Here is a 27,555-nt window from a genome sequence, read left to right on the forward strand (position 1 = left end):
TAGGACGAATTTGATGCACTGAATCCGAAAATCAGGTCAGGTTTTTAGCTATGTTTACATGTTGTTGTTTTTTTAAGTTTTTGTTCATATTTATGCATGTGTAAAACATTTTTTTAAGTTTTTGTTCATATTTATGCATGTGTAAAACATTTTTTTAAGTTTTTGTTCATATTTATGCATGTGTAAAACATTTTTTTAAGTTTTTGTTCATATTTATGCACGTGTAAAACATTTTTTTAAGTTTTTGTTCATATTTATGCATGTGTAAAACATTTTTTTAAGTTTTTGTTCATATTTATGCATGTGTAAAACATTTTTTTAAGTTTTTGTTCATATTTATGCATGTGTAAAACATTTTTTTAAGTTTTTGTTCATATTTATGCATGTGTAAAACATTTTTTTAAGTTTTTGTTCATATTTATGCATGTGTGAAACATTTTTTTAAGTTTTTGTTAACATTTCAGAAGTTGGTGGGAGTAAAATGTTGAATTGTTTTGATTGGAAATAATTATTTTAATGACAAAAAATATTCAGGTCTAATAGTTCTGAGTGATTATGTTGAAAAGGGATCAGTTTGAAGTCATAAAACCTCAAAATCTTCCAAAAGTTGGCGCTCAGAATAAACACTCGCCTGTATAGGAGGAATTAGTGCGTTGCAAAGAAAGGAACACCCTGAACGACCTTCTCGTGGAAAGAGACAAAATACTCTTCCCACCACTGCACATCAAGTTCGGCTTAATCAAGCAATTCACCAAGGCTTTGGACAAGAATGGTGACTGATTCATTTACTTGTGCCAGGCTTTTTCAGGATTAATCATGGAGAAGTTGAAAGCTGGAATCTTTAATGGTCCTCAGATCTGACAGCTCGTCAGAGATTCAGAGTTTGAAAACTCAATGAAGTAAGTGGAACTGGAAGCGTGAAACGCATTTATTCTGGTAGTGAAGAACCTTAATGGCAACAATAAGGCCAGAAACTATGCAGAACTTGTCAACAACATGCTGACTGTTTTAAAAAATTTGTGCCGCAACATAAGCGTCAAGATGCGTTACCTATTTTCACATATGGACCAGTTTCCTGAGAACCTAGGTTCAATGAGTGACGAGCATAGAGAGAGATTCCATCAAGATCTAAAAGAGATGGAAACCAGGTATCAGGGTCACTGGGATGCAGTTATGGTGGTTGACTACTGTTGGAATCTGAAGAGAAACCTTCCTACAACTGAGCATTCCAGGAGTTCAAAGAAACGGAAGTTCAAGCCCTGAACAATGGTGAAGCAACGTGCAATTTACGTGTACCTAATTTTATCGATACGCACCATTCAGTTTACAGTCATCGATGTTTTTATCAGGTAATCAATATATTTTGTTGGCAAAACCTTTTTTTCTCTTAACAACATATTTAGGATGATATGTGTTGATAAAATCTGCTGATAATGCCACAAAGAATGTAATCCGTCTAGAATTGTACTCGAGTAAAATATTTTTCGTTTAAAAACGATAACTTTTTCTTTTCAACACAACAGGATTTCCCTCTAAATTCCTCGTTGAAAAACGACGACTTTAATGCACACAGGTAGTTCGAATCGAATCTTTAAGTTCTGTTAACAGCGACGACTTTTTTTTTAACAAATATAAGCGAATTTCATTCCAAATTCCACGTTTAAAAAACGACGACTTTAATACAAACAAGTAGACCGAATACGTTCATTTGACGACGATAGTTAAAGAAATCCAACGAATCCCACTGAGATTAACAAACAAAAAGACAAAAAAAGTCCGACTCACTTCATATCTTCAACCTTCGCAGTTTGATACGACTCATTCAATTCTCTCTTTGACAACGCTTTTCAATTTTCAACGCGACTTTTAATTTTTCAGGTTCGACACGAATCATTTAAAATTTCCCATTTCATCTCGGCCGCATTGGCTCCATATTTAAAGCCGAAATAGCTTCTAATCTAAAAAAAAAAAAATAATAAAAAACCTGGACTCGATTCTCAGCGACACTCTCCGCTCTAACCAGGTTCCATTCAGTTCTCGAGAACTCAACGGCTCGACTCTCTCAAACATCTTAACTCCCGGCCTTACATTATCTCATTTATGCAAATTAATGCGCGATCGAACCTGATGATTTGTCGCCTTCTTGTGTCCCATCGCTCGGGTTTCGAGTTCGCACATGCAGCCCACCTCCGTGACTGCATTCACACTACAATTTTCACTACACAACTTAGTGCAAAAAGTTCACCTGATGGAGAGAAACTGATGCTATTTTCTGATTCAGCGGCACAAAAATACTCTAAATCAGATGTAGAATCTAAACAGCATTCAAAAAGTAAAAGATTGTTGCCCAGTGTTATCTCTTTCTCTTGTGATGGCAAATACAAGGGAGAAAGAGAGAGAAAGAGAGAGGGGGGGGATTTTGACTCTTTACTTTAACATCCTGTTATTGTTAATCTCACTGAATATTGTTTTACTTTTTTACTCCTTTCTTTTAGGCTGTCAAGAGAATCTAAAGAAGATTGTATCATAAAAGGAATCAAAATTCCGAAGAATACCGGAATTCTCTTTCCGATTATGTGTTTACATTATGATTCCAGATATTGGAATGAGCCGGAAAAGTTTAATCCTGAAAAGTGAGTATCAAACTTTTAAAATGCTGACATAAATAACATTAAAGATAGGAGGTGGAGGGTGCTAAGCTTTGTTTTGTTTTTGTTTTTTAACTCTTCTACAGGAAAACCTGTAAACTGAAAATACTGTTAACAAAGATTCTTTTCCATTTGAGTGATTTTATGTAGCAAATATTGGTTAAATCAGAGATTAGAGTTAGGGTTATGTCAGTGATTTTTGTCCACAATGAGCATTTGTTTTTTGCTTCAACTTTTCAGAATAGATTTCAGGCTTCATTAAATTGTTCTTCGTGTATTCATTATGACGTTTCTTTGGCTCATGTCTGTCCCAACTCAAGCTAATCAATTTCATTTTTTTTTTTTTAACCCAGGAAAAATTAGTGAACTTTTTTGTGTGTTTTTTCTTTGTTTCTTTTTGTTTTTGTTTTATTTATTTATTTATTTATCTATTTTTGCAATATCAATTCAGAGTTCAAATATTTAATTTATATTTTACATTCAGTTAGAAACAGTAATTAGTTTCCTTCTAAAACGAAACATTAAGAAAACGACCATTAAGAAAAAAGATGCATAGTCGCTCGGAACCTAAATGACTCCTTTAAAAACTCTCATCTGTATATCAAAACTGAGCACATATATCGCAAAACAACAATGCACACAGGACATCCAGTTGTAAGGTTCTGTTAGGAGACAGCTACTATATGATGTGACATCCACTATACCATCTACTATGACTATATAATTCCTACAGTAACGTTCCTAGAAAACTGAGCTATTAAACCTGACACATGGGACAAGAAGGAGAAAGAGGCAACCTTAGAAGTTAGTGTCCCCAATGGGGTTAAACAGAGCTGAGAGTGAGAAGATAACGAAAAATCAAATGTCTTATGCATGACATGAAAAGAAATTGAAATCTTAGGAAGATCTTTATCATTTCAGTAATTATAGAAGCAACCGGACTCGTGAAAAAGAATTTCAAAAACTACCTGGCAAATATATCCGATGAACCAAGTGCAAGAGAGATACAAACAATTGTACTTAAAGGGACGGTGTGAATCATAGCAAGGTATCTTGGTTAAAACGTATAAGATAGTGAGTGAATGTACGGCATCCAGCAGGATGCCCTATCCCCAAAAATGATAAGAAAATTGAAAAAAGAAAAGTTTACAAATTGTCAGTCAATTGAACTAGCGTATGCAATCTCTTATTTCTCTTTCAGTGAACCACCTTTGACTAAAAACTATTTCTAGAGCTGTGTTTGTCTGTTATTTCAACACACATTTTTTTAATCAATCATCAGAGAAAGTTGATATGGTATAAATTTTCCAGGTGTGTAACGTCAATAGAGGAACGTGAGAGTGGGGGATCATGTTTGATCATTTTGTTCTGTTATGGGCATTTTGTCAAGATTATTATGGCGTGGACATTTCTATTGGAAGCAACCAATGTTTAACTGTCATACAAAACCCATTTAACTCTTAACTTTAGAAAAAAAAACAAAAAAACAATGAATTGAAACTGTTGTTAAACATACCTTTTAGATTTTTTTGGGGTTTTTTTTTTTTTTTTTTTTACATGGAGGTCACCACTTATCAAGGCCCGGAGGCCACTCAGGGATAAGGATTATTGCGTGTACAGTAATCAATGAGATAGTATTGTAGTAATCATTAGTATTGGAGATTTGATAGAGTGTCTTACTTAAGGGGGCGGTTTGTCAGGAATTTGGTTACGTTGGACTTGAAGACATCCAAGTTGTAGTCAGATGGGAAACAGGCAAACGGAAGAGAGTTCCACAGTCGTGCACTTCTGAGAAAGAAGCTTTGTTCATGGAATCTACGTTTGGATTTAGGCACAGATAAAGAGTGGGGAAAATCATTGACAGTGGTTTCAGCTAGACGGGTGCTTCTCATGAAAGATTGACGAGGGGGGACGAGGGATTGGAGCTCAGACGAGCACTTGCCATGGAAATAAAAATAAAACAAAGACAGGCTCACAACGTCTCTTCTGTGGGAGAGAAGCTTGTCAAAACATGGAGCCTCCCCAAGACGAGAGCCATCCATTTCAATTGATGCCAGATGGGGTTCAGAGCGTTGATGATGTAAAGATAGAAGCTTGGTTTTGGATGCATTAAAGGTAACCATCCACCTCTTCCCCCATTGTACCACACGCTCAAGATCAGAGGGGAGAGAATTAGAGAGAACTTTGTCATTTACAGCCTTTGATGTGTTGCTATAGATGGTCGTGTCATCAGCATAGATGTCAACGAATGATTTAAGTATGTGTTTTGGGAGATCATTGATGTAGATCAGGAAGAGAGTTGGGTCCAGAATGGACCCTTGAGGAACTCCAGCATTAATACTGTGGGCCTCTGATTTCTGCCCATCAACCACTACTCTTATGAGCCTATTGGAGAGAAATGATTTAATGATTGAGAAAACATTTCCAGTGATACCGTAGCTGGAAATCTTGTGAAGTAGTCCCTTATACCATACCTTGTCGAAGGCCTTCGATATGTCAAGAGTAATTGCCCTGGAAAGGAAGCCTTTGTCAAGAGATTCACTAATCCTGTGAATATAACCGTTAGCACATCTGCGGTAGATCTTGCAGAACGGAAACCATATTGTGTGTCACTAAGAAGGTTATTTCTGCTGAGGTGGTTGACTATTTCTCTATTTAATATTGATTCCAGCAACTTACTCATAACACACAGGAGACTTATTGGTCTATACTGAAAGGGAGATGACTTTTCACCTGAATTCTTAAATGCAGGGCAAACTGATGAGGTCTTCCAGGGAGTCGGAAAGCACTTCTCCTTAAGGCAGCGCTTAAACAGTTTCATAAGTATGGGAGCAAGTTCTGGTTGAAGCTTTTTTAACACTATAATTGGGATGCCGTCAGGGCCAGTTGCTTTACTGGAATCAAGGTTCTTGATTAGCTTGGCGACATCATGCACAGATATTTGTATGTTACCTAGCGTGTTCTGTGTTATAGGAGGAAATATGGGGAGTTGATGGCCTTCGTCGCATAGGGTAGAATTAGCTGCAAAGTTCTTTGCAAATAGTTTGGCCTTGTCTGATGCTAACGAGATGACCTCTGGTCCATTGATAATGGTTGGGATAGAACGCACACTTCTGTTCAGGATCCTATTTGTTATTTGCCAAAACTGGTGGGAACCAAGCCGCTGATCAGCTACTTTGGATTTAACAGACTGGGCATATAGCTCTCTTGCATTTTTTATTACTCTTTTAGTCTCAGTGCATCTATTACGTTGGTAGTTATGGAAAAAGTGATTTCTGTGCGCGATAGCAGCAGCACATTCTGAGGAGAACCATGGCTAGCTGTTAGGTTTTTGTTGGAATTTTTTAGATGGTATGAATTGGTCTATGCCTACAATTAACCATTCGGTCAGATCTGATACTATAGAGGACACATCCTTTTTAAACATGGAATGCAGAGATAGATCAGATATGAATGTACGGAAGCTATTCCAGTCAGCCATAGAGTATCGGTATACAGTATGGTGGAGGGGTACGTCTGGGGGCTTATTACATTTCATTTTTATCTGAACTGATACGACGGAGTGGTCGGAGGATCCTAGAGGAGAATGAACAGAACATGAACATAGCTCAGGGGAAGTTGAGAGAAAAAGGTCTAGGAGGCTTGCATATTGACCAGTAGTATCGGGCACATGGGTGGGTTCGCGAACAATCTGAGTGAGGTCATAAGCAATGGCAAAATCATGACAAAACCTCCCCTCATCGTCTGTCTTATTTGAATGGGTCAGCCATTCCACATTATGGACGTTGAAGTCACCACAGATGTGGATGTTAGCTGAAGGATGTGTAGACAGGATGTGGTCTATTTTCTCAGATATACTCTTAAAGATAGTAACTCCGCTGTTATGGGGCTGATAGAGGGCAAATATAAATGCAGTGGTGTAAGCAAGTGCAACCCGGAAGCACATATAGGGTAAATTAGGATCTTCTCTAGAGATATCCCTGCCACATGGGAAGCCATCTTTAATGTAGGCACATATTCCATGTCCATGGCGATCTTGGGGGTCAGATTTAGCTGTTAAGTTAGAGTATCCGTTAATTATGAACTCATCTAGGGAAGTGGTCAGCCCTATTCCAGTTTCACTTAGAAAGAATATGTCCGGTTTCGTCTCCTGTAATTGGGTTTCAATCTTTGGAAGGTTGGAACGTAGACCCCTGATGTTGGAGAAGGAGCCCTGGTAGTAGGGGTCTACGTTGGAAGATGGGGTTCTAGGTTTATTCGAGTTTGTTTTCTGGAGATATTTCATGTTGAGGTTTTGGGATTTGTGGAACAGGTCGGCAAACTTGGTTAGAGCAGGATAGAGAGGGAAAGTAAGAGAGAAAAAGACAGGAAATTTTTTTTTTAATTTTTTTATTTTTATTTTTTTGTAGCACATGAAAAGGTAAAGCCATAACAATTACCCACTAGTATGGCATCGAGAGGCCCCCACCAGAGACTACTGCATGGTCCAGAATCCATTCACCAAATGGCAATACAGCAGTCCCAGTACTTTGCGCCTGGTGATAGGACAGCCTCCTTAGTGGTCAATCCAAGGTTCGTCTCCCTGACTATCAGGCGGATAACGTCAGCCCAGACGAAATGTTTACCTCCAGCACCCTTACTAGTGACATGGCCACAAGGATAGACATAGAGACAGAAAAATTTCCGACATCTCAGACTACTGTTCACCATGTACTACAGATCTTTCAAGCAGCTTTTCCTTCACCCTTTGTCAGAAAAATCACTCATTTGAATGAGGACTGAGGGACAAAAAAGGAGAAGCGAGAGTTACTGGAGCTGCCGATAACACATCCACTGTATTATCTACTCTATCTAATCTTGTGCTGGAACAAAGGAAGCAGGGAATAAATCAGAAAATTTTGAAGAATACATGCCTTAATAGTATTTATAAAAAAAGACTGAGACTAGCAACATCAACATTTATAGTTTTGTGATTTGTATATTTGCTAACAGTTTTGGTTTTGAATCAAATCTAAAATTGCCTTAATTTTGTGGTAAAATTTTTAATCCTTTAAAAAGCCTATTATGAAACTGTAAAAGTTTGGTTATAAAATTCTGATTCAAACTTCAATAATTTTTCAAGAAAATAATTCATTCAGTGTTTTTTTTTGTTTTTTTTTGTTTTATTTAAATGATATTTTGAATTGTACACCATTTTTGTCATTTTAGTTTCAGTAAAGAAAATAAGGCAAAACAAACACCATTTACATATCTTCCTTTTGGGGGTGGACCAAGAGTTTGTGCTGGAATGCGATTAGCTGAACTTGAATTAAAGATGGCGGTTGTACAAATGTTGAGGAAATTTCGTCTTGTTCCATGTGAAAAGACTGAAGTAAGTAATCTTCATTGATTATCTTTATATAAAATACTTCATATTGAATGCGGCTAAAAATAAACAAATTTAATCTTTGCTTAATATTAAGTTTATTTCTTGTTTTTCAATTTTATTAAGAAAGCATTAGTGGGACCTGTGGAAATTCCACAGCGAACTCATTCATATGTAATTGATATTGATGTTGGCATTCTGTGGATGTTCAGCGTACATGAAGACACCCTGATATTATTGTAGCTCTTTTGTTAAAACTGCAAAAATATTTATCTAAGTCAGCAGGGAGACCTGGTCGTAAAATACGCTTAAATATGATAATTTATGCAGATTTCGTAATATATTATTATAGAGTCAATTTTCTATCGATTCTTATATATATTATAAAGTTGTGATTTCAAAAATAACAAAATATATCCATATGACTTGGGTGCATCAGCCTGAATTGAAACTGAAACCAAAACTTATGAAGAAAAAAATATATGTATACATATATAACTTGAGTTCCTTCAGATATAATCAGAACCGAAACCAAAACTTATGTAGAATTCCTGGTAAAATTATTTATAAAAAAAATAGATGACTTGAGTGCCATCAGCTAGAATCAAAACCGAGACCGAAACTTATGAAGAATTCTTCATAAAATTATTTATTACAAGAAATGGAAGGTCATAACAATGAAACGATAATCACTTGAAAGAGAAAAGATGTAAGCGTGACACACAAAATAACACACACGCCATCGTATTAATATATAGATTTAGACACATTTGCATTACACGGACAGCGTTATTTTTTTTTTTTTTTAAGTTGTGTTTCATTAAATTGTTTTGTGTTCGGAAAAAAATCTTGCTTGTTATTTATTTGCCGTGTTATCTGACCAAGAAGAAATTGGAGTTATCGCCCCCTAACTATGGCGCCGTCCGTGTGATGCAAAAGTGCCAGCATTTCAACCATATTTTAATCTTATTTTCTTCTAAAGAACAAAAAGACTGGAAAAGGAAAAAAGATTTTTATGTATGAATATTTCAAAATATTTTCTTAAATAATTTTTATCTTTGCAGAAGAAGATTGTATTCACCAAAGCAGGAATGCTGAAAGCAAAGAATGGAGTTTGGATTAAAATTGAACACCGTTAAATACAACATCATTTTTTAAGATATATAATTTTTTTTTTTATAAAACAAAAATTAATGTAAAATATTTTATTTTAAAACCATACATTACAGTATCTGTTTGATGTACTGGAGTTTCATCAGTTTGGAGTAGAAATTGTCAGACCGAATCTTCAGCACCGTTTAGTAGCCAACGTCTTAAAAAAATATGGGGGAAATATACAGGAAGAAAAAAGAACACTTCACCGGTTCAGGATAAACGGTGATCGTCTTTTTTTTTTTTTTTTGACTCTTTTTTCTGTTCTTTTTTTGACTCTTTTTTCTGTTCTTTTTTTTTTCTTCTTCTTCTTTTCTATTTTTTTTTTTTTTTTTTTTTCCTTTTTTTCTATTCTTTTTTCTTTTCTCCAGATCACCTGTGTTCATAAAAAGCTGTTTGTTTGTCTCAGTGGGATTTTTAAAAATGTTTTTTATTTATTTTATTTAAATTTTATTTGAAGGACGTTTTAATATTTATACATTTATATTTAATAGATTCAATATAAATGTATCAATTGTCTTGAGAATGTTGCATTTCATATTGTTTAGATGTACGACCGTCGAGGACAACTTTGATTTTTCTATTACTTAAAAAGGATTTAATTACGTTATGAATTCTTCCAGTGATTCCATATGATCTAATTTTCCTTAGAAGACCATCGTGCCATACCCTGTCAAAAGCCTTAGATATATCAAGGGCCACCGCTCTACCCTCCCCTGTTTTGTCCAATGAACGGTATATACGTTCAGAAACTACAGTTAAGATATCTGCTGTTGAACGGGCTTGCCTGAATCCATATTGTTTGTCAGTCAGGAGTTTAGCAGCTGTTAGGTGCTGGACTAGGGCTTGATTAACTAAGGACTCAAATATTTTGGCGAAAAGCGGGAGGAGGCTAATGGGGCGATAATTTAGTGGGTCAGTTATTTCACCAGAATTCTTGAAGACTGGTACCACAGAGGCGTTTTTCCAGCAGTCGGGAAAGCAAGATTCGTTAAGGCATTTATTGTAAAGTTTGGAGAGAACTGGAGCAACCTCGGCAGAGCATTTTTTTAATAGCACAGCCGGGATGAGATCTGGTCCACATGCTTATGAGGTGTCTAGGTTTTTTATAATAGCATGTACCTGAGAAGGGGTGATTTTCAAATCGTCTAGTGTGGCGTCTGTTCGCAGAGGAAAATCAGGGAGTGAGTGGTGTACCGAGTTCAGTGTGGAGTTTGAGGCAAACTGACTGGCAAGCAGATTAGCCTTGTCAGTTGCCGTGCAAGCAACCTCATGATTGTTTGATAGTGGGGGAATAGTTGACTGTCCATTATTTACTACGCTGTTGTAGATTTTCCAAAAATCCCAGGTTCCTAATTTCTGTGCTTCAATGTTACAAATTGGATCTTTTTAAGTTTCTTACTGCAATAACTTTGATTTAGTTTATCTTGAAAATAAATTTTTATTTTATACTTTTAATTTTCTTCCAATAATATATAAAAATTCACCATAATTATTAATAACTAAATCTTATCATTTACTCCCTATGAGTAGTCACCAATTTCTTTTTGAGAACAACTTGAGGTGTTCTCTGAAGTCTGAGTGACAACAAGTCTCCCCAGATTTCCAGTACTCTCCACCTTTTTCGATAACATTTGCAGATGAATTTGCGTTATTGTAAAAGTCGCTTACCATTGATTTCTTAATAGCGACCATTGGTCTTCACTGGAATTTGGGTGGCAGCAATTCTCCCGAACGTTCCAGTCTTTTTGCGCTCATCCAGCGGAGGTCTGGCTAGTGCTTTCTCTCCTCGGTCTTTCCATCCTCCTTGACATTAATGCAAGCAAGGAAAATATTAGCATTGTACATATAAAAATTATGCAAAACCTGTAATTCAAAAACAAAAGTAGACTTTTACAATTATAAGTTTTTGTGTGAAAATATTAAATAAACAATGCTTAATTCAATGGTAATATCGGTAGCTCGAGAAATTCATTTTTCTTCGAGTTATATCGAATTCATTAATATGAACTTTAAGAGCTTTTATTTTTGTAATGTCCTTGTAAAAAAAATTTTTAAATTGTTATAATTTACGATGCTTTATTTTCATAAAAAAAAGCCAAAATAAATTCTTTTTTTTTTTGTTACTACTGAAAACCATAACTTTAGTAAAGATATTTTTGTTTAAACAAAATAATACATTCCCACTAAGATTTAAATTAAAATAATGTGTTTATTATATTCTGCTGTCATTATTTGATAAATACTGAAAAATTCATTAAAATTGGTTAATTTCCTGATATTTGGTGAATTTTTAAAGTAAAGAAAGGAGTAAAATGTTTATACATTTTGAGCATCGACATTATTTTGCACGTACCTAAAAATTTAATAAAAGTTACAATTTCTTCACAACTATCGTCACCTTTTCCTTTCGTTGTTGTAATATTCAAGACTACATTTTTAAAAGCCTTAACATTGTTTTATGAAAAGAATAGTTGAAAAAAGGGCAATTCGGAATCTTAACAGATTCTAAGGGAGGTAACTATATTTTACTAAAGTAATTGCAAAAAAAATACTATTTCTAACAATTCTTAGTAAAATAGAGTTACCTCCATTAGAACAATGAGTTAAGATTCCGAATTGCCAAAAGTAGTTGCACCTTTTATTTCTTGTTTTCATTCTTTGTTTTTTATAAACTTTTTTCTTTTAGTAAAATGGAATTATTTCCCTTAGGCCAATGGACATGTTACAGAAAAGCACAGATTCCTGTATATATAATTCACAAACCATGCGATATTTTTCGTCATTAAAACTTATTTATTATTATTTTAGTAAAGCTTTCATTTATCGTTAATAGAGTCTGGTATGATCGGGGAGAAAACACTCTTTTTCTCAAAAATTAAACAAACGTTCTTCCCGTTTTCTGATGGTAAACATACAAAAGTTGTTTTTATATGTTGCAGCAAAGATCAACAAAAATTGTAATTATTTAATATTTTATTTATGCATGTTTTTTTCTTATTTTTTCATTAATTTATTTATTGTTTAGTAGGGTTAGTATTGATTCTTACAAAAATATTATTATTACATTTATTTTTTTATATTAATTTAGTTTTATTCAAAACCGATTACAAAGATTTTCCCAAATCTCAGTACCCTGTATATCAAATTTCGAGTCTGTAAACTGAAAATTGACAGAATTATTGTGTATGGAAATTATAGATATATAGATTTATTATTATTGTTTTTTATTGTCATATAACGTAACATGTGAATTGTTTAATTAGTTTTAAAAGGAGGTAACCAAAGTATTTGACAGATAAAGTAGAAAACATTGGTACTGTCCCTTTAATTGTAGAAGTAGGTTTAACTCTGTGATGATGTACAATTTTTCAAATTGTTTTATTTTTTTCACTAAAAAATATCTAGATCTTTATTTACTTATTTATTCATTTTTTTTTTTAATGTATGGTATTTTCTTCTTTATTTTTAGTTTATTGCTATTATTTATTTATTATTTATTTATTTTTTCTAATGTATGGTATTTTTTCTTTATTTTTAGTTTATTGCTATTATTTATTTATTTTATTTTTTCTATTTATAATTTTTGTAAACTGTAACCTAAAATAACCTTATAAAATTTGATTTGGAGAATAGTAATAATTTTGGTAGCTTTTCTTCATAAGACAAGATGGTGGCCCATAGTAAATAAATCTTAAAAGAACTCCTACAACTAGACATGGACTTGGTGAATTGTTTTGGTTCATTCTGGATTTTACTTGTTACACTGCTATGCATTTTTCTCTTGGAGATTTTTCTATTTATATATATATATATATATATATATATGGCTTAATGTAAAAGGAAAAGAGAAAGATCAATTCCACAAAAGGAGACTTATCCAGATAATGCCAAGCTCAACAATAATTATTGGAGCTTATACAATAGGACAACAAGAGTATGAAATGAAGACACAAAACTATATATTGGTAGATATAAAATGGATCATTTATTGAATAATGGAATATAGGCAAAATTTGGGAGAGAAGGAACTCTTTATGCCAGGGCATTTCGAAGCCTAATGCTTCTCATCAGAAGAGTAGAGAAGGTGCTAGGTAGCATGGGGAAGATACGGCATCTAGCGTAGTGTTCATTAGGGACGAAAAAGATTAAGAGGAATTATAGAATGTTGGGGGAAGCTTTATTGAATTCTAAATAAATAAGGAGAAGCTTATTATATATAGTATGATATATAAGAATATACATATGGTCTTTAACATAGTATTGAGATTAAGGGGTATATGTATTATGGTTAAATAGGGGGTGTATTGTTGCAATATATAGTTTTGTGCCTTCATTTCATACTCTTATTTTCCTATTATATATATATATATATATATATATATATTTATTTATTTATTATATATATATTTATCATATATATATATATCATATATATATTATATATATATTTATATATATATATATATTATATATATATATCATATATATATATATATATTATATATATATTATATATATATTTTATATAAACAATTATATATATATATATATATTATATATATTATATATATATATATATATTATATATATATTATATATATTTTTGTAGAGCAGCTCGTGTTGTAATGTTGTTGAGAGCTTTGAGAGGTCAAGATGTTTTCTGGGAGCTTGACGGCGAGCTGGAGGCCAGATCTTAAGAAGGAAAATAGAGCGGACAAGGCGATGATCTGTCCACCCATTTGCTCCCCTCATGGCTCTGGTGATTCTCACATCTTTCATGTCATTACGTCTTACAATAACATAGTCAAGTAGGTGCCAAATTTTGGACCTAGGATGCATCCAGGTGGTCTTGAATTTTGTTTGGAGCTGGAACATGGTATTTGTGACAACACAACACGAGCTGCTCTACAAAACGAACTGGCTGAATGTCTTACCTTACCAACTCCTGCAGTAGATCCCATAACAACAGCTTTCTTAACTGAAAAATGGGAAAGCATCTGTGAAGTCCTCCTCAATACTGCCAAGGACATTTTGGGATTCTCAAGAAGAAAACATAGAGACTGGTTTGACGAGCAGTCTGATGGAATTCATCAACTAATCGAAGAAAAAAATCGGCAACAGCAAGCAGTGACTGCAAATCCAACTCCAGCATCACGTGCCAAGCTAGCCGAGCTTCGGTCAAAAGTCCAACAGGAAACCCGAAAAATGCAAAATGAATGGTGGACCAATCTTGCAACTGAGATCCAAGGTTTAGCTGATATGGGGGACCAACATCAATTTTATAATGCCCTTAAGACAGCCTATGGGCCAAAGAACAATACCCTCTGCCCAGTCCGTAGTGCTGATGGTTCCATACTCTATATTGAGAAGACTGCCATACTCAATCGGTGGGCTGAACACTACCAAGACTTACTGAACAGGCAGAACCCTATCGACCCTACTTTTCTTGACCATCTTCCTGACCTTACTGTAATTCAAGAACTGGATGTAATACCAACTATCCATGAAGTGAGCCGTGCAGTTAACAACCTCAAGAATAATAAAGCCACTGGCCCTGATGGCATACCAGCTGAGCTTCTTAAGCATGGCGGAGATGCCATTACCACTTGTCTCCATAACATCATCCAAGATGTCTGGGAGTCAGGCTGCTGCCCACAACAATGGAAAGATGCAGATATCATCAGCATATATAAAAAGAAAGGTGACAGAAATATTTGTGGCAATAGTCGAGGCATTTCCCTCCTGTCAACCTCAGGGAAAGTTGTCACTAGAATTTTACTGTCTCGTATCATCCAACACATTGTCAATCAAGTCTTACCTGAATCGCAGTGTGGCTTCAGACAGGAGCGCAGCACGATTGACATGGTCTTTGTGGCAAGACAGCTCCAGGAGAAAAGCGTCGAGCAACACCAAAATCTATATATGGTTTTTGTAGATCTCGCCAAGGCCTTTGACACTGTGAACCGTCCTTTGCTCTGGGAAGTACTCGTCAAATTTGGCTGCCCACCAATATCCCTGGGTGTCCTGAAGGCTTTCCATAATGGATCTATGGCTCGCATCTCCAGTTCAGGACTAAAATCTGAGCCCTTCCTGGTAGAATCGGGTGTGAAGCAGGGATGCGTCATTGCGCCCATCTTGTTTAATCTTTTTCTTGCTGCGGTTTCCAATGTTGCCAAACAGCAAATCCATCTTGCTGATGGGATCCGCCTCTCATACCGGCTGGATGGCAACCTCTTCAACCTGCGTCGCCTCCATGCCAGATCACGTGTGACAGAAGAAGCAATCCATGAATTGCAATACGCTGACGACACAGCTCTGGTGAGCTCATCTGAAGAGGGTCTTCAGCGCACCATCAACACTATCTCCAACATTTACTCCCGAGCTGGTCTAGCCATCAACATCAACAAAACAGAGGCACTTAACATATGTAAACATCGTCAGGAACCCCCAATATTCACAATCAACCAACAGCCACTGAAAAACACTCAAGAGTTTACTTATCTTGGCTCAGTGCTCACTGACTCCTGTGACCTAACAAGTAAGGTCCAACGGCGCATTGGTCTGTCTGCTGCAGCCTTTGGCAGACTCTCACACAGAGTTTTTATGAACCGTAACCTCACCACCACCACCAAGATTTCTGTCTACAGAGCAATCTGTCTCTCCATCCTCTTGTATGGCAGCGATTTATGGGTGCCTTATAGACGCCACCTGAAAAAGCTAGAAGCATTTCATACCAACTGCTTACAGCGTATACTAGGTTTAAAATGGTGGCACAGGGTGCCACACAATGAGATACGCAGGCGCACTCAAATGGACCCACTTGAAATAATTCTAACTCATAGACAACTTAGGTGGCTTGGTCACACCATCCGGATGCCAGCAGAAAGGCTCCCACGCAAGGTCCTCTACGGGGAACTTGCAGAGGGCAGACGCAACCCTGGTGGTCCACGTAAACGTTTCAAGGACCAACTAAAAACATCATTGAAAAAATGTGGCATAGAATCCAACACCATCGAACATGCTGCTGCTGATCGGAGAAAATGGCGAAACATCTGCTAAGAGGGCTTGGAAACTTTCACCTCCACCTATAACGACCAAGCAGAGCGAAGAAGACACCAAAGGCACGCGGCGCAGCGGGCAGACGGCATCTTCCCCTGTGCTGCCTGCGGCCGTGTATGCAATTCACGAATTGGACTGCACAGTCACCAGTGAGTCCATCAGGCGTAATCTATCTGGGACTGTTAGGCATGGTGCAACGTCATCGTCGTCAGCGACGGATTACTGAAGAAGAAGAAGAAGAAGAAGAAGATATTATATATATATATATATATATATATATATATATATATATATATTCTGATGAGTGCATAGAGTAAATATTTAGTATTAACATAAAAATATTAATTGTTCCCCCATATAGATATAACAGATCTGTAAAATGTACTGAAGTTTTGTTTGGAAATAATCATTGGTAAAATCTTGGACTTTGGAATCTGGCAAAATTGTTATTTATTTATTTATTTATTTATACATGCTCTGTTGTTATATCTTAACAAACATCGAGCTCCTGATTTAAAAATCGATATTAACTGATAGATAAAATATTAATATATTATATATATATATGTATATATACATATATATATATATATATATATATATATATATATATACCATAGTCAGCCATAAACAACTATTTCATCGTCTCTAAGGCTTATCAGCGTGTCTTGCCAGATTAGTAACAAACAATCAAGAATATAAACCTCTGAAAAGCAGAACAGTATCCAAATAAGACAGTAGATATTGAACATATAAAGTGCTCAATACCTTATAGGATAGTTATATAAATAATAAATGGTAATAAAAGGTTCTTAACTTTTCTGCAATTTCATGGTATTACCGATTATCAGTTGTTATTGCTAGCATCATGTCTCAAATTATTAAAAGTGAAATACAAAACTATTAACCCCCATCCCTTTTTTCATCAGGTTGGCCTCGCTTCAAAAAATATATAAAAATAAGTAAAGTTCTGAAATTTTTTTCATTCTTAAATTCGTTGGAAGATGATTTTATCTTTATTTCCATGTGAGAAAAAGTAAACAATTTTCTGTCTACAAAATATAAAAGTGATGTATTTTACCAATTTTGCATGAACATTGTTTCTTTAATTTTGTTTAAAAAACTTGCTGTTGAATGGATATTTTTGCTGAAATAAAATATTTTTAATGAACAAAAAAAAAAAAAAACAATATTTTTGATAGTCAAAATCTTTTGAAATAAAATGCTTTACTTTTTTGTCAATTATTATATTCTACATGTGTATTACATAAACGATGTTATGAGATTTTTGAAAAATAAAGTCCATTGTTTCTTTCTTTTATATGATGTTTATTGAATTGCTAATGTTTCAATTACACCTTGAACCATTACAACCAATTGATATACCTTGAATAATTACTAATATTAATGTGCATTAAAACATCATACACCTTGAACCATTATTAACAATTGATACACCTTGAACAACTACTAACAAGTAATACACCTTGAACTATTACAAGTAATTGATGCACACTGAACCAAAACTGTTGGCAAGGAAATTGCTTTAACAATTTTTTTAGCTCTAAGTATATCATACCCAACCTCTACCGAATCAGCAACTCTTAGTGATATGCAATTAAATTTGCTCTCTCTCTCTCTCTCTCTCTCTCTCTCTCTCTCTCTCTCTCTCTCTCTCTCTCTCTCTCTCTCTCTCTCTGACTGCTCCTCCCCTTTTATCTCAGTCTAACAACTGGTTCAATATAATAGAAAGCAGGAAAGTAAGAAAAAGCTGACTGATTGTTTAACCTAGTTTCAGTGTTGTTTTTGAAAAGTCTTTTTTTTTTTTCTACTCGAATGCATTAATTTAGTCGCTGGTGTCATTAAGAAAATGAATATTATTTATTTGTTACATGATAAGGGCTGTCCCCTTTTCATGTAAGTATAAAAATAGAGAGATTTAGTTAAATGTAAAAATGAAATAGAATAGACGAAATTCGAACCTCGTAATTTAGGTTTAGAAAAAGATTAAGAGAGAGAATTAGAAAATGGAATGTAAAAACAAACCATTGTTTAGCTTAGAGATAAAATAGTTTTAAGAAAAGGAATGTGCATTTGTCAATTATGTTATGAAATTGAATTGAGGAATGCAACTATAGGATAATTTAATAAACATGTTTTTAACATATTGGAAATATAGGTTACTGGAAATATAGGTTAACATTCCTTTTGTAAACAAAGGAAAAAGTTTGGACACGCATTTTCAGAACACGTGAAAGAAGACACATGTTTTAACGTGGGTATGACGTCATGGAAAATGGGAAGTTCTCGATATAGTTAGAAACTTTAGAGTTAAGCAGAGAGAGTCTGAGGGACAGACGACAGTCTGGAGTCCAGAGATGGACAGTCGAACGTCTGGAAGCGAGACGGTCACCTTTGCAACATAGAATGTAAAACTTTGAATTCCTGACTAAGAAAACCACCGACCGGTCCATGGAAATAAACGCGTCATGTGTTTTTATAAACGTCGTCTTTGTGTTGTAATTCTACCAAAAGGTAAAGTGAAATTGTCATTATATGTCTTATATATCCTGTGTTTTAAAATATTTTCACACACACAATGTCTCTACATTTCATATCTACAATATGAACACTAAGACTGTCTCAACACTGTTTCCTCACTCTAAGAGCTTCTACTATACTTCTAAGTATGAACATTTTATATATATGAATCTCTTCATAACACGAACACAGGACGCAACATCTCTCTTAATAAGACTCTCTAAGACTCACTTTTAATAAGACTTCCTAACAACGAACAATAACAAAAAACAATAACAACAACCATAATAATAATAATAATAATAATAATAATAATAATAATAATAATAATAATGAAACTATATAACATATTTATTTATTTATTTTTAATATGTCCACATCGAGGTCACACTTAATGTGGTAATGTAAAGTTTGCATCATGTGTAGTTTTTAACGTTCAGAACTATTAGAATCTCACTAAAAAGATGGGGGAATCATCACTGTTATACAAATTGTTACCATTGTTGCATTAATTTATGGAGGAGAACTTTGTAATCAACAAGAACAAAAGTCTGAATTGAGTTATCGCCCTTACACGGTAAATGAAATTTATAATTCAGGAAAATTTAAATCTCACCTCCACCCCAAACCCTGGACACCAAAGTGTCCTCCGGTCTTGAGCATAGTTTAAAATAACATATTAACTTGGTGCCATCCTCGTTGATATTGGTGCAAATTGGGACCATGCAATGGTAAAAAGTTGAGTAGCTAGCTAGTTTGGTTATGCAGGTTGCTTAACTAAGCCAAAAAGAAAGAAATGAATATTTGGAACAAATGATAAAAAAAAGACTAAGGTAAAATGAATTGTAACAAAATGAAAAGTTACAACAATAACATGATGGAATTTATGATATGCAAAAATATGTTTGCAATAAATTGTAAATGAAAAGTAGATTTAAAGCCAATTTAGGATATTTACAATCAAGAGTTAAATTTTTATAATAAAAAAATTAGTTTAACAATAATAAAGGATTAATCTTTTTACTATAGGGATTATGTAAACATGAACAACGTTTTTGTTCTGTCTAAAGACAGTTCCAAATCGAGAAAGGAGTTGGGATCGAGAGGTCGTCAATTTACGTCCTGGAAGCTTATGGGGCACATATAGCAATAATGTAAGAAATCTAGAAGAAGTCGGAACTCCGAGGAAAGCTATGGAAGTGTATACACAAAAATAAACTTATATAAAATATACAAGAACTTGTCATGATGTTCCTTCAGATGTAGGCAATATCTCCATTGCAGAGTTTCTACCAGATGGCAACTGTTGAAGAACAAAGGAACTGTAAAAGAAGGTACGTCCCCTTTGTCTGTGTGCCATGCCAACTATATGTTAAACACCCGTTTTATGGAAACTTATGGTTAAACGTCACACCCACACACATGCATTGACAATGAAATTTTATACATATATTCAAGAGACACAATTTGTGTCTATGTATATACACCATCAAACATGACACAGCATACAGTACAATTGTATTTCATGTATACTTTAAAAGAGAGGCAGAGGCGTTTCAAACATATATACACCGCTACATTATATACATGTTTTCAGAATGCAACATACATATTTATATAGCCCCACTATATAACAATATGACATTTCACATAATGAAATTTAATTAAATATTTACCATTAAATATTTAATTGTTATTGTCTGGTGCGAGAAAGTAAAACATTTCGTCCATAACTTATGTTCTCAATTCAGTCGTTTATAATAAAATGGAAATTTTTATTATTGACTAGAGAATTGATGCCGTTTTGATTTTCGAAGCATTCATTAGTTGTTTGTTAATATTGTTTGAGTTTAATTCTTTTTTTTTTTTTTTTTTGCTTGCCTTATTTAAAAGTTATACCAAGATACATAAATATAGCAATTACTAATTGCAAAGAGAAACACAAAATTAGTTTGGTGACAATAATAGCGAGATATAAACAATTAACAATAATTTCTATGACAAAACAAGGAAATAGCATTGCCATCATATATTTTAGCAGAATTATTGATTGATTCTGAGTCACCTAGAAAAAATCGACTTTACTTTATTATATAGATTAATAGTACCCATACTTCACTTCCTAATTAAATATTTTCATGTTTTTCCCCCTGTTTTCATTTAAACAATTACAGATTCACTTTCATAATTAAATACTGGAGCACAAAATTTCTTGATCAAGCAAAAAAAAATCGGCAACTATTCTACACCAATAACAAAAAATGTATATACAGATTCACTCTCAGCGAAAAAAAAAACAGTTTGGTTCAAATTCTGTAGAAGTGCCAAAGGAAAGGCACATTATCATTGAGACGTAGGGGGTTATTGTGTATTTGTGGCCAGATTTATAGGGGCATCCTAAGTTTTAAGTTGTGAAGTGAGACGTCTGCATGTTAGTACAGTCAAGGAAACAGAGAGCAGTGAGGTAATTCCAAATGCAAGCAGTCTGAGGGAAGAAACTATTAAAGTAGAAAGCTTTCCGGCATCTGGGAACTTCTTTAGTGAAGGGGTGGAATTTTGCTGCTTGTTGGATTTCAGGTTGTTTGGGAATATTTACGTTGAGGAATAATTTCACTAGAGTATATTGCATTAAAATATTTATAAAACAAGCATACAGATGCTGCATGGAGTTAAATGAATAGAAGAACATAGATAAGCTAAGTGGTCGACGATAGTGGAGGGCGACCCGAAGGCTCTTTTTCATTAGCTGCTACACCAAAGTGTAGAGGAGAGGATACCACTCCATTCCCAGGATTACTTCACTTTCCTTTGATCTTCCCCTTTATAATGCAAGGGAACATTATCAGGTATCATTTTCAAGTCTTTGGCATGACTCGACCGAGGATTGAACCTTGCTCTCCCAGTCAATTAGTGAACACTTTTACCATAATTGACTGGTAAAATAAGCTTTATGATAAATTGCGGAAGACGGAGGCACCAACATACTTGGCTTAGTTCCTGGCATCACTGTGTGATGTACAGGGAGGTGCAGAGAGAGATGCTAAGGGTGCCCAAGCACCGGCCCTTTTTACTCTTGCTTTAAAAGTGCCCTTTTCAGAGGAATATAGTATAGGTCTGTGTCTCACCATTACTATATTTTTGCCGGGTTTTTTTTGTTTGTTTTTGTTTGTTTTTGTTTGTTTGTTTGTTTTCACTTGAGCACCTGTCCTAAAAAAGTTCTCTGGTGATGTAGTCGTTGATCTTCTCATATCATCTATCTTAGTGAAAGAAAACTCTCTCTCTCTCTCTCTCTCTCTCTCCCCCCCCCCCATTTATTTGTATTTGATGCAATGAGTGTTGGTTGGTCCATTCAAACGTAGCCACATCTCAGGACACCGGTGTAAAAAAAATACAACACAAAGAAATCGGTTGAGAAAGATTAGATAAGTCAATTTTTATCTGTATAACAAAACCTACTGATATTCATTCACGACGCACCAAAAAACCGAAGTAACTTTTTCCCACCCACTTGTTTGGAAGAAAAAACGATGGATTTATTTGGAGTTTTGTACATCCCTAACTTTCTGCTTGTCATATTATTTTTTTTACTCACTTTTTATCTGTAAGTTCACAATTTATTTTTCACTGCTTTTTAACGTTTCTTTTCTCAAGGCTAAAAAAAAATTCTAAATAATAAATGTTCTGTCCCCTTCTTTTCTTTAGACGTCTTTGCCGTTGTTCAATTGTAGCATATGAACCGTGGAAATGTCTCGCCAATTTCATATTGCCACATTTTTTAAGAGTTTTGATTATTGGTCTTGATTTCTATTTCCTTAAACTGAAAAAAAAAGTTTCCGGTCGACCTAGACGAGAGGATCCAAAATGGCCGACCAGGACTGAGATATGACACGTGCCGTTGTTTCCTTAATAAATTATTTCAGTTAGGAAGAAATATCTCATGTATTAATAAATGTTAAATAATAATGAAACCTTACCAAAACAAAACGAAGTAAAAAAAAAAAAAATATCTGACAATTCATCGGCTCTAGCTGAAATAATTTATTAAGGAAACAACGGCTCGAGCTTATACTAATAAATAGCAACTTACACACAAATAAATGTTAAATAATAATGAAACCTTACCAAAACAAAACGAAGTAAAAAAAAAAAAAATATCTGACAATTCATCGGCTCTAACTGAAATAATTTATTAAGGAAACAACGGCACGTGTCATATCTCAGTCCTGGTCGGCCATTTTGGATCCTCTCGTCTAGGTCGACCAAGTTTCCTTTTTAAGATGTTGAAAATGTGAAATAGATAATAAAAATAGAACAATTTTAAAAAGTATTAATATTTTTCTTTCAATCTCTTCCTTTCTTTCTCTCTCTTTTTACCGACACTATCTCCCTCTCTACCAACATAACATAGAAAGATAAAAGAAATAAAGAAAGCAAGAAAGAAATAGCTGACTGATTGCAGTTTGACCTAATTTCATCGTCCGTTTGTTTATAAGAAAGTAGTTATTCTCCGTTCTACCCTCCTCTCTCTTCGTTCTCTCTCGCTCTCGCTCTCTCTCTCTCTCTCGCTCTCTCTCTCTCTTTCTCTCTCTCTCTCTCACACTCTTTCACTCTTTCTTTCCCTCCCTCTTCACTCTTTTACTGTTGCAACTATTCTAGCATAATAGAAATGTTTAAGAAATAAAGAAAGCAAGAAATAAAAACAAACCTGACTAACTGCTGTTCGACCTAATTTCAGTGTTGTTTTTCAAACCACAAGTAGTAAAAAATTTTAAAATAGATATTTCTAACTGCCCCTACCTCGCGCCGCTAACTTCTGAACTAATTTGCTCAGTGGTTACTACATAAAAATGTATATTACAGAACGACAACTTTCTTCTCAGGGTACATGGTGTTCATATTTTATAGCAAGAAAACTTGAAAGTGTTTCATCAACTTTTAAAGAAAATCTTACAAAAGATTTATTTTCCATAACGACACTAAACAAAGCATTTTTGGTTGTGCATTACTTTGAGGAAATACAAGAGTAGCTTTTATAGCATGTTTAGAAATGCAAGATGCACAACTCTGGATGTAGAAAAATGTGTAAGGAAAGTCCTTTAAAATTACTGCGCCCTCTGTAGATGTATAATGTTGCAGCAACGTAAAGCAATTCAATAACCAGTAAACACCGATTCTGCACGGAATCCAACTAGCAAGGTACCTAGACGGACGCGAACGGTTACTCAGAACGGACCCAACAATTAGTTACTCAGAACGGTCCCAACAACAGTAAGATATGCTCACACCCACACGGCACGAGAAGCAACAGCAACACGATTCCTGACCAAGTCAATCATCGCCCTCCCAACGTCTTTCAATCACCCGCTTTTATGGCCGTTGCAGGCCGGCTAAATTTGCATATTGCGAGAATTCATGTGACTTTGCGAGATATCATCCTTTACAAAAAACAGCGGCTGCCATCTTGATCTTTCTTTCTCTATTTTCGGTCGGCGATGCCAAGCCGGCCCCGAGGTAAGTCCTTCCTTTTCGTCCGTCTCTCTTACGCACCCACACAACACACAAACACGCGGGCGCTTGTCTCCTGGATGCACATTACACTCCCCCCTGATCTGATGATCACATAGGGAGCATTGTGGGGGTGGCCTTTTAGTGCGTGTGCTTCTGCGAAGAGGTACATTCACTGTTTCAGATTCGGGCTCTGGATCTGGTTCCGCCTCATTAGACGAAGTATCACTATCAGTCTCTGGAGGGGGCTCACTGAATCCGTATATCGGCAGCTCATCACTGGACGCTTCACTGCTTTCTTCTGTAGTTGTGTGACGCGCCTCGGTAGCTGGGCGAAGATCTCGCACATGTCGTGGGGTTCCATCGACCAAAACAGACTGCTGGCTAATCACTCCAGATATTTGTCCTCGCTTAAACTTATCGGTGCACCGATTTCCTGGGGGTCGCACCCACACTGGATCTCCCACTTCATATCTGTTACATGTTCCCTTGTCGGCTGGCTGCGTAGTGTTAATTCCCTTCGGTCCGACTCGGTATGTGTAAATAGCATTCATAGGTGCGGTTGAAGGAGACGTCCCGTCCTTTGGCGTAATGTTATACCAATATGTGGCTTCCGTAATAGTACATCGCTTCCTGGCAGCAATTCTCTTGATGCTGCGATGGCTTCTTTCAGCAATGCCATTTCCTGACGGCACATGCGCACATCGCAACTGTAGTCGGACGCCCCACTCATCTAACAACTGCCGGACTTGCTGGCTACAAAACGCTTCATCATTGTCAGTCAGGAGCTCTTCCGGCGCACCTCGCTCAGAAAAAATGGATGATAGGTGGAGAACAACATTTGCCGAATCCTGTCTGGTCATCTGCCGCCACACCGCAAATCTCGTAGGCCCGCAATCAATGAGAGTTAGAAAGGGCTTGCCACTGTAATGGGTAATATCCATGGCCAGCCGCTGCCACACACCCTCAACTTCCAATCGACCCTTCTGCCATCGCTCTGGTGCAGGATCAATAGACTGGCAAGCCTCACAATTCCTGATGATCTGTCTGACATCCATCTTAGTCACTGCTGGGTATACGCGCCTCACAAAATAAAGGGGCCTCTTGATACCCGGATGTCCGCTCTGTGCATGAATTTTTTGTATTTGACATGGGTCGATTGCAACTGCACAAGATCGAGCAGTAATCTCCATTCCCATCTTCGCGGCTTCATACCATTTGTGAGGTACTCGGGTCAGTTGGTCAGCACGATTACAATATGATGGCACCAGAGTGACGCTCAGTGATAGCCCATACTCAGATACCAGGTTTTTTAGCGTGTCTAGCCTTCTCCGTATTAACATTTCGCTTGCTGCCTTGGTACGGATTCGTGTCCGTCCTGAAAGTGTGTCAGACACCCAGTGGTAGACACAGAGAGAATCTGTATACAAGGTCAACTTCTTAGACTGCCACTGCAGGGCTAGATTTATCCCCTTTACAACGGCGTTCAGCTCTGCCAGATTGATATGCTGAGAATCTGTTACGGGCCGCAGCCAACATGCATCTTCGAACACATTTCCTCCTTGCTCCAACGATACTCCCAACGCCAAAGAACTGGCATCAACCCACACACCTACGTTGTCTCCGTTAACACACCACCGCCCACAGGCAGGGTCCTTCTTGTTCACTCTCTCCAGTGTCTCTTTAATCATCAGAGTTAGTAGGACATCATCGGATATGCCATCCCAACCCGTGGTTGTTAAATTTGCTCTGCGTTTAATTACACCAACAGCTGCGCGGAGCCAGCCACAGGCCGGTAAGTGACCAACAAGTTTTCCACACCAAGAAAAAACGGTCCGCCTTGTAATGATGTTGGGGATGCTTGGAATTTCACTGCCACGCCTCCATTGTAGGGTGCCATCTTCCTCATAAACATCCAATCCCAATACACGTGCTCCTTCCCTCAAACATTCGGGATTCTTGCATTCCAGACAAAACTGAGCCAACTTTTCTTTGACACGCGACGCAGACTGTACATCTTCATTGACATATACGTCATCAATGTAAGCTGACGTTGAGTCCCTCATGGGCTTTTCTTGGGACAAGACTGTGTTGACAATAGTCTTCATGATCTGTGGTGCCACATTTAGGCCAAAGCCGAGGCGTGTAAGGCAGTACCTCTGCCCCTGGAACCAAACTGTCTGGAACGGCCACAACATCTCATCAACTCGCACCTGTAAATAGGCTTTTCACAAATCCAATATCGAGACATTAGTGCCTTTCTGACACCATTCCCTCAACTTGCTGGCGCATACGTCAGCATCGGTTTGTCTCTTTTTTTTTCATTTTTCTTAAACTTTTTCTTCTAGAGGATGGGACATCCAACCAGATGTCTGACATTTACCCCTATTTTAGTGAGTCCAACCAAGAGATCTTTTCAGGATTCTAGCCGTCCCTTTCAGTGCAATCGTTTGTATTTCACTTGCACTTGGTTCACCGGGTATGCTTGCTATGTACTTTTTAAAGTTTTTTTTCATAAGCCCAGTTGCTCCTATGATGACTGGTATAATTGAAACGTCTTTTAATTTCCAATTTCGTTTCATATCATACATAAGTCCTTGATACTTTGTTATCTTTTCCCTCTCAACTCTGTTAAGCCCTGTATCATTGGGTACACTGACCTCTATTACGGTCGCTTTTTTGTTTGCTCTGTCCCAAATCATTATATCTGGTTTAACAGCTGCGTTTTCAAGATAGCACTGAGGTTGAGAGTGTGGGCCACCTGATTTCTGGTTGCAAAGTCCTACTTGGAGACGGTTATTATACAGCATCGGCAGTGTAGGCTTCAATATGCTTGTTAAGCTCCCTATAGTCCAGCACCGGCCGTACTTTCGACTTGTTATGCTGGACTACTGCAATCAAGGGTATTAGACCCTTGGGAGGCCCAAGCTTGTCCTTAGGGTAGGGGATTAACCAGCCATCTTGGATCCACGCCTTTAGTTCCCTTTCGTATTCTGCTCGGGCCTCACTGGGTATAGGGTACTCTGCAACCCCATTCTTGAATTTAGTCGGTGCCCTTCCCTCGGTCCACTTCCAAGATGCAATCCAGGGCCTCTTGCGAGAGTCATAGTCCACTGTAAAATCCGGCCGATCGATGTGGAGCGCTGCACACACTGGGGCCTCCAAGAATCGCACTTTTCCATCCCAATGAATTGCGACTTCCCCCAGCGCCTTGATGGCATCGTATCCGAGCAACAGATCAAACCCCAGGAGATTTCCTTGGGTCACGAGCACATTGATCTT

General features: G+C 36.3%; 2 protein-coding genes across 3 annotated transcripts in view; both read left to right on the forward strand.

Annotated features, from left to right (window-relative positions):
- LOC145300339 (cytochrome P450 3A4-like) overlaps positions 1–11,556 on the forward strand; it is a 48,367-nt gene extending 36,811 nt beyond the window's left edge. Inside the window, exons 9-11 of the mRNA XM_080144476.1 lie at positions 2,496–2,633; positions 7,857–8,019; positions 9,078–11,556. Coding sequence (XP_080000602.1) covers positions 2,496–2,633; positions 7,857–8,019; positions 9,078–9,152 — 376 coding nt within the window. The 3' untranslated portion in view covers positions 9,153–11,556. The remainder of the gene's footprint in view (positions 1–2,495; positions 2,634–7,856; positions 8,020–9,077) is intronic.
- A 10,537-nt stretch (positions 11,557–22,093) lies between these two features.
- Positions 22,094–27,555, forward strand: part of LOC145300355 (cytochrome P450 3A6-like) — a 53,919-nt gene continuing 48,457 nt past the window's right edge. The window contains exon 1 of one of the 2 annotated variants that reach the window (XM_080144478.1): positions 22,094–22,369. Coding sequence is in view for 1 of the 2 variants with exons in the window: in XM_080144477.1 (XP_080000603.1) it covers positions 22,296–22,369 (74 nt within the window). In the remaining variant the exon portion in view is untranslated. The remainder of the gene's footprint in view (positions 22,370–27,555) is intronic. The other variant, XM_080144477.1, reaches the window with a different exon arrangement.

Source organism: Euprymna scolopes, chromosome 2, assembly GCF_053919585.1.
Source record: "Euprymna scolopes isolate OS-2025 chromosome 2, ASM5391958v1, whole genome shotgun sequence".
Lineage (NCBI taxonomy): Eukaryota > Metazoa > Mollusca > Cephalopoda > Sepiida > Sepiolidae > Euprymna > Euprymna scolopes.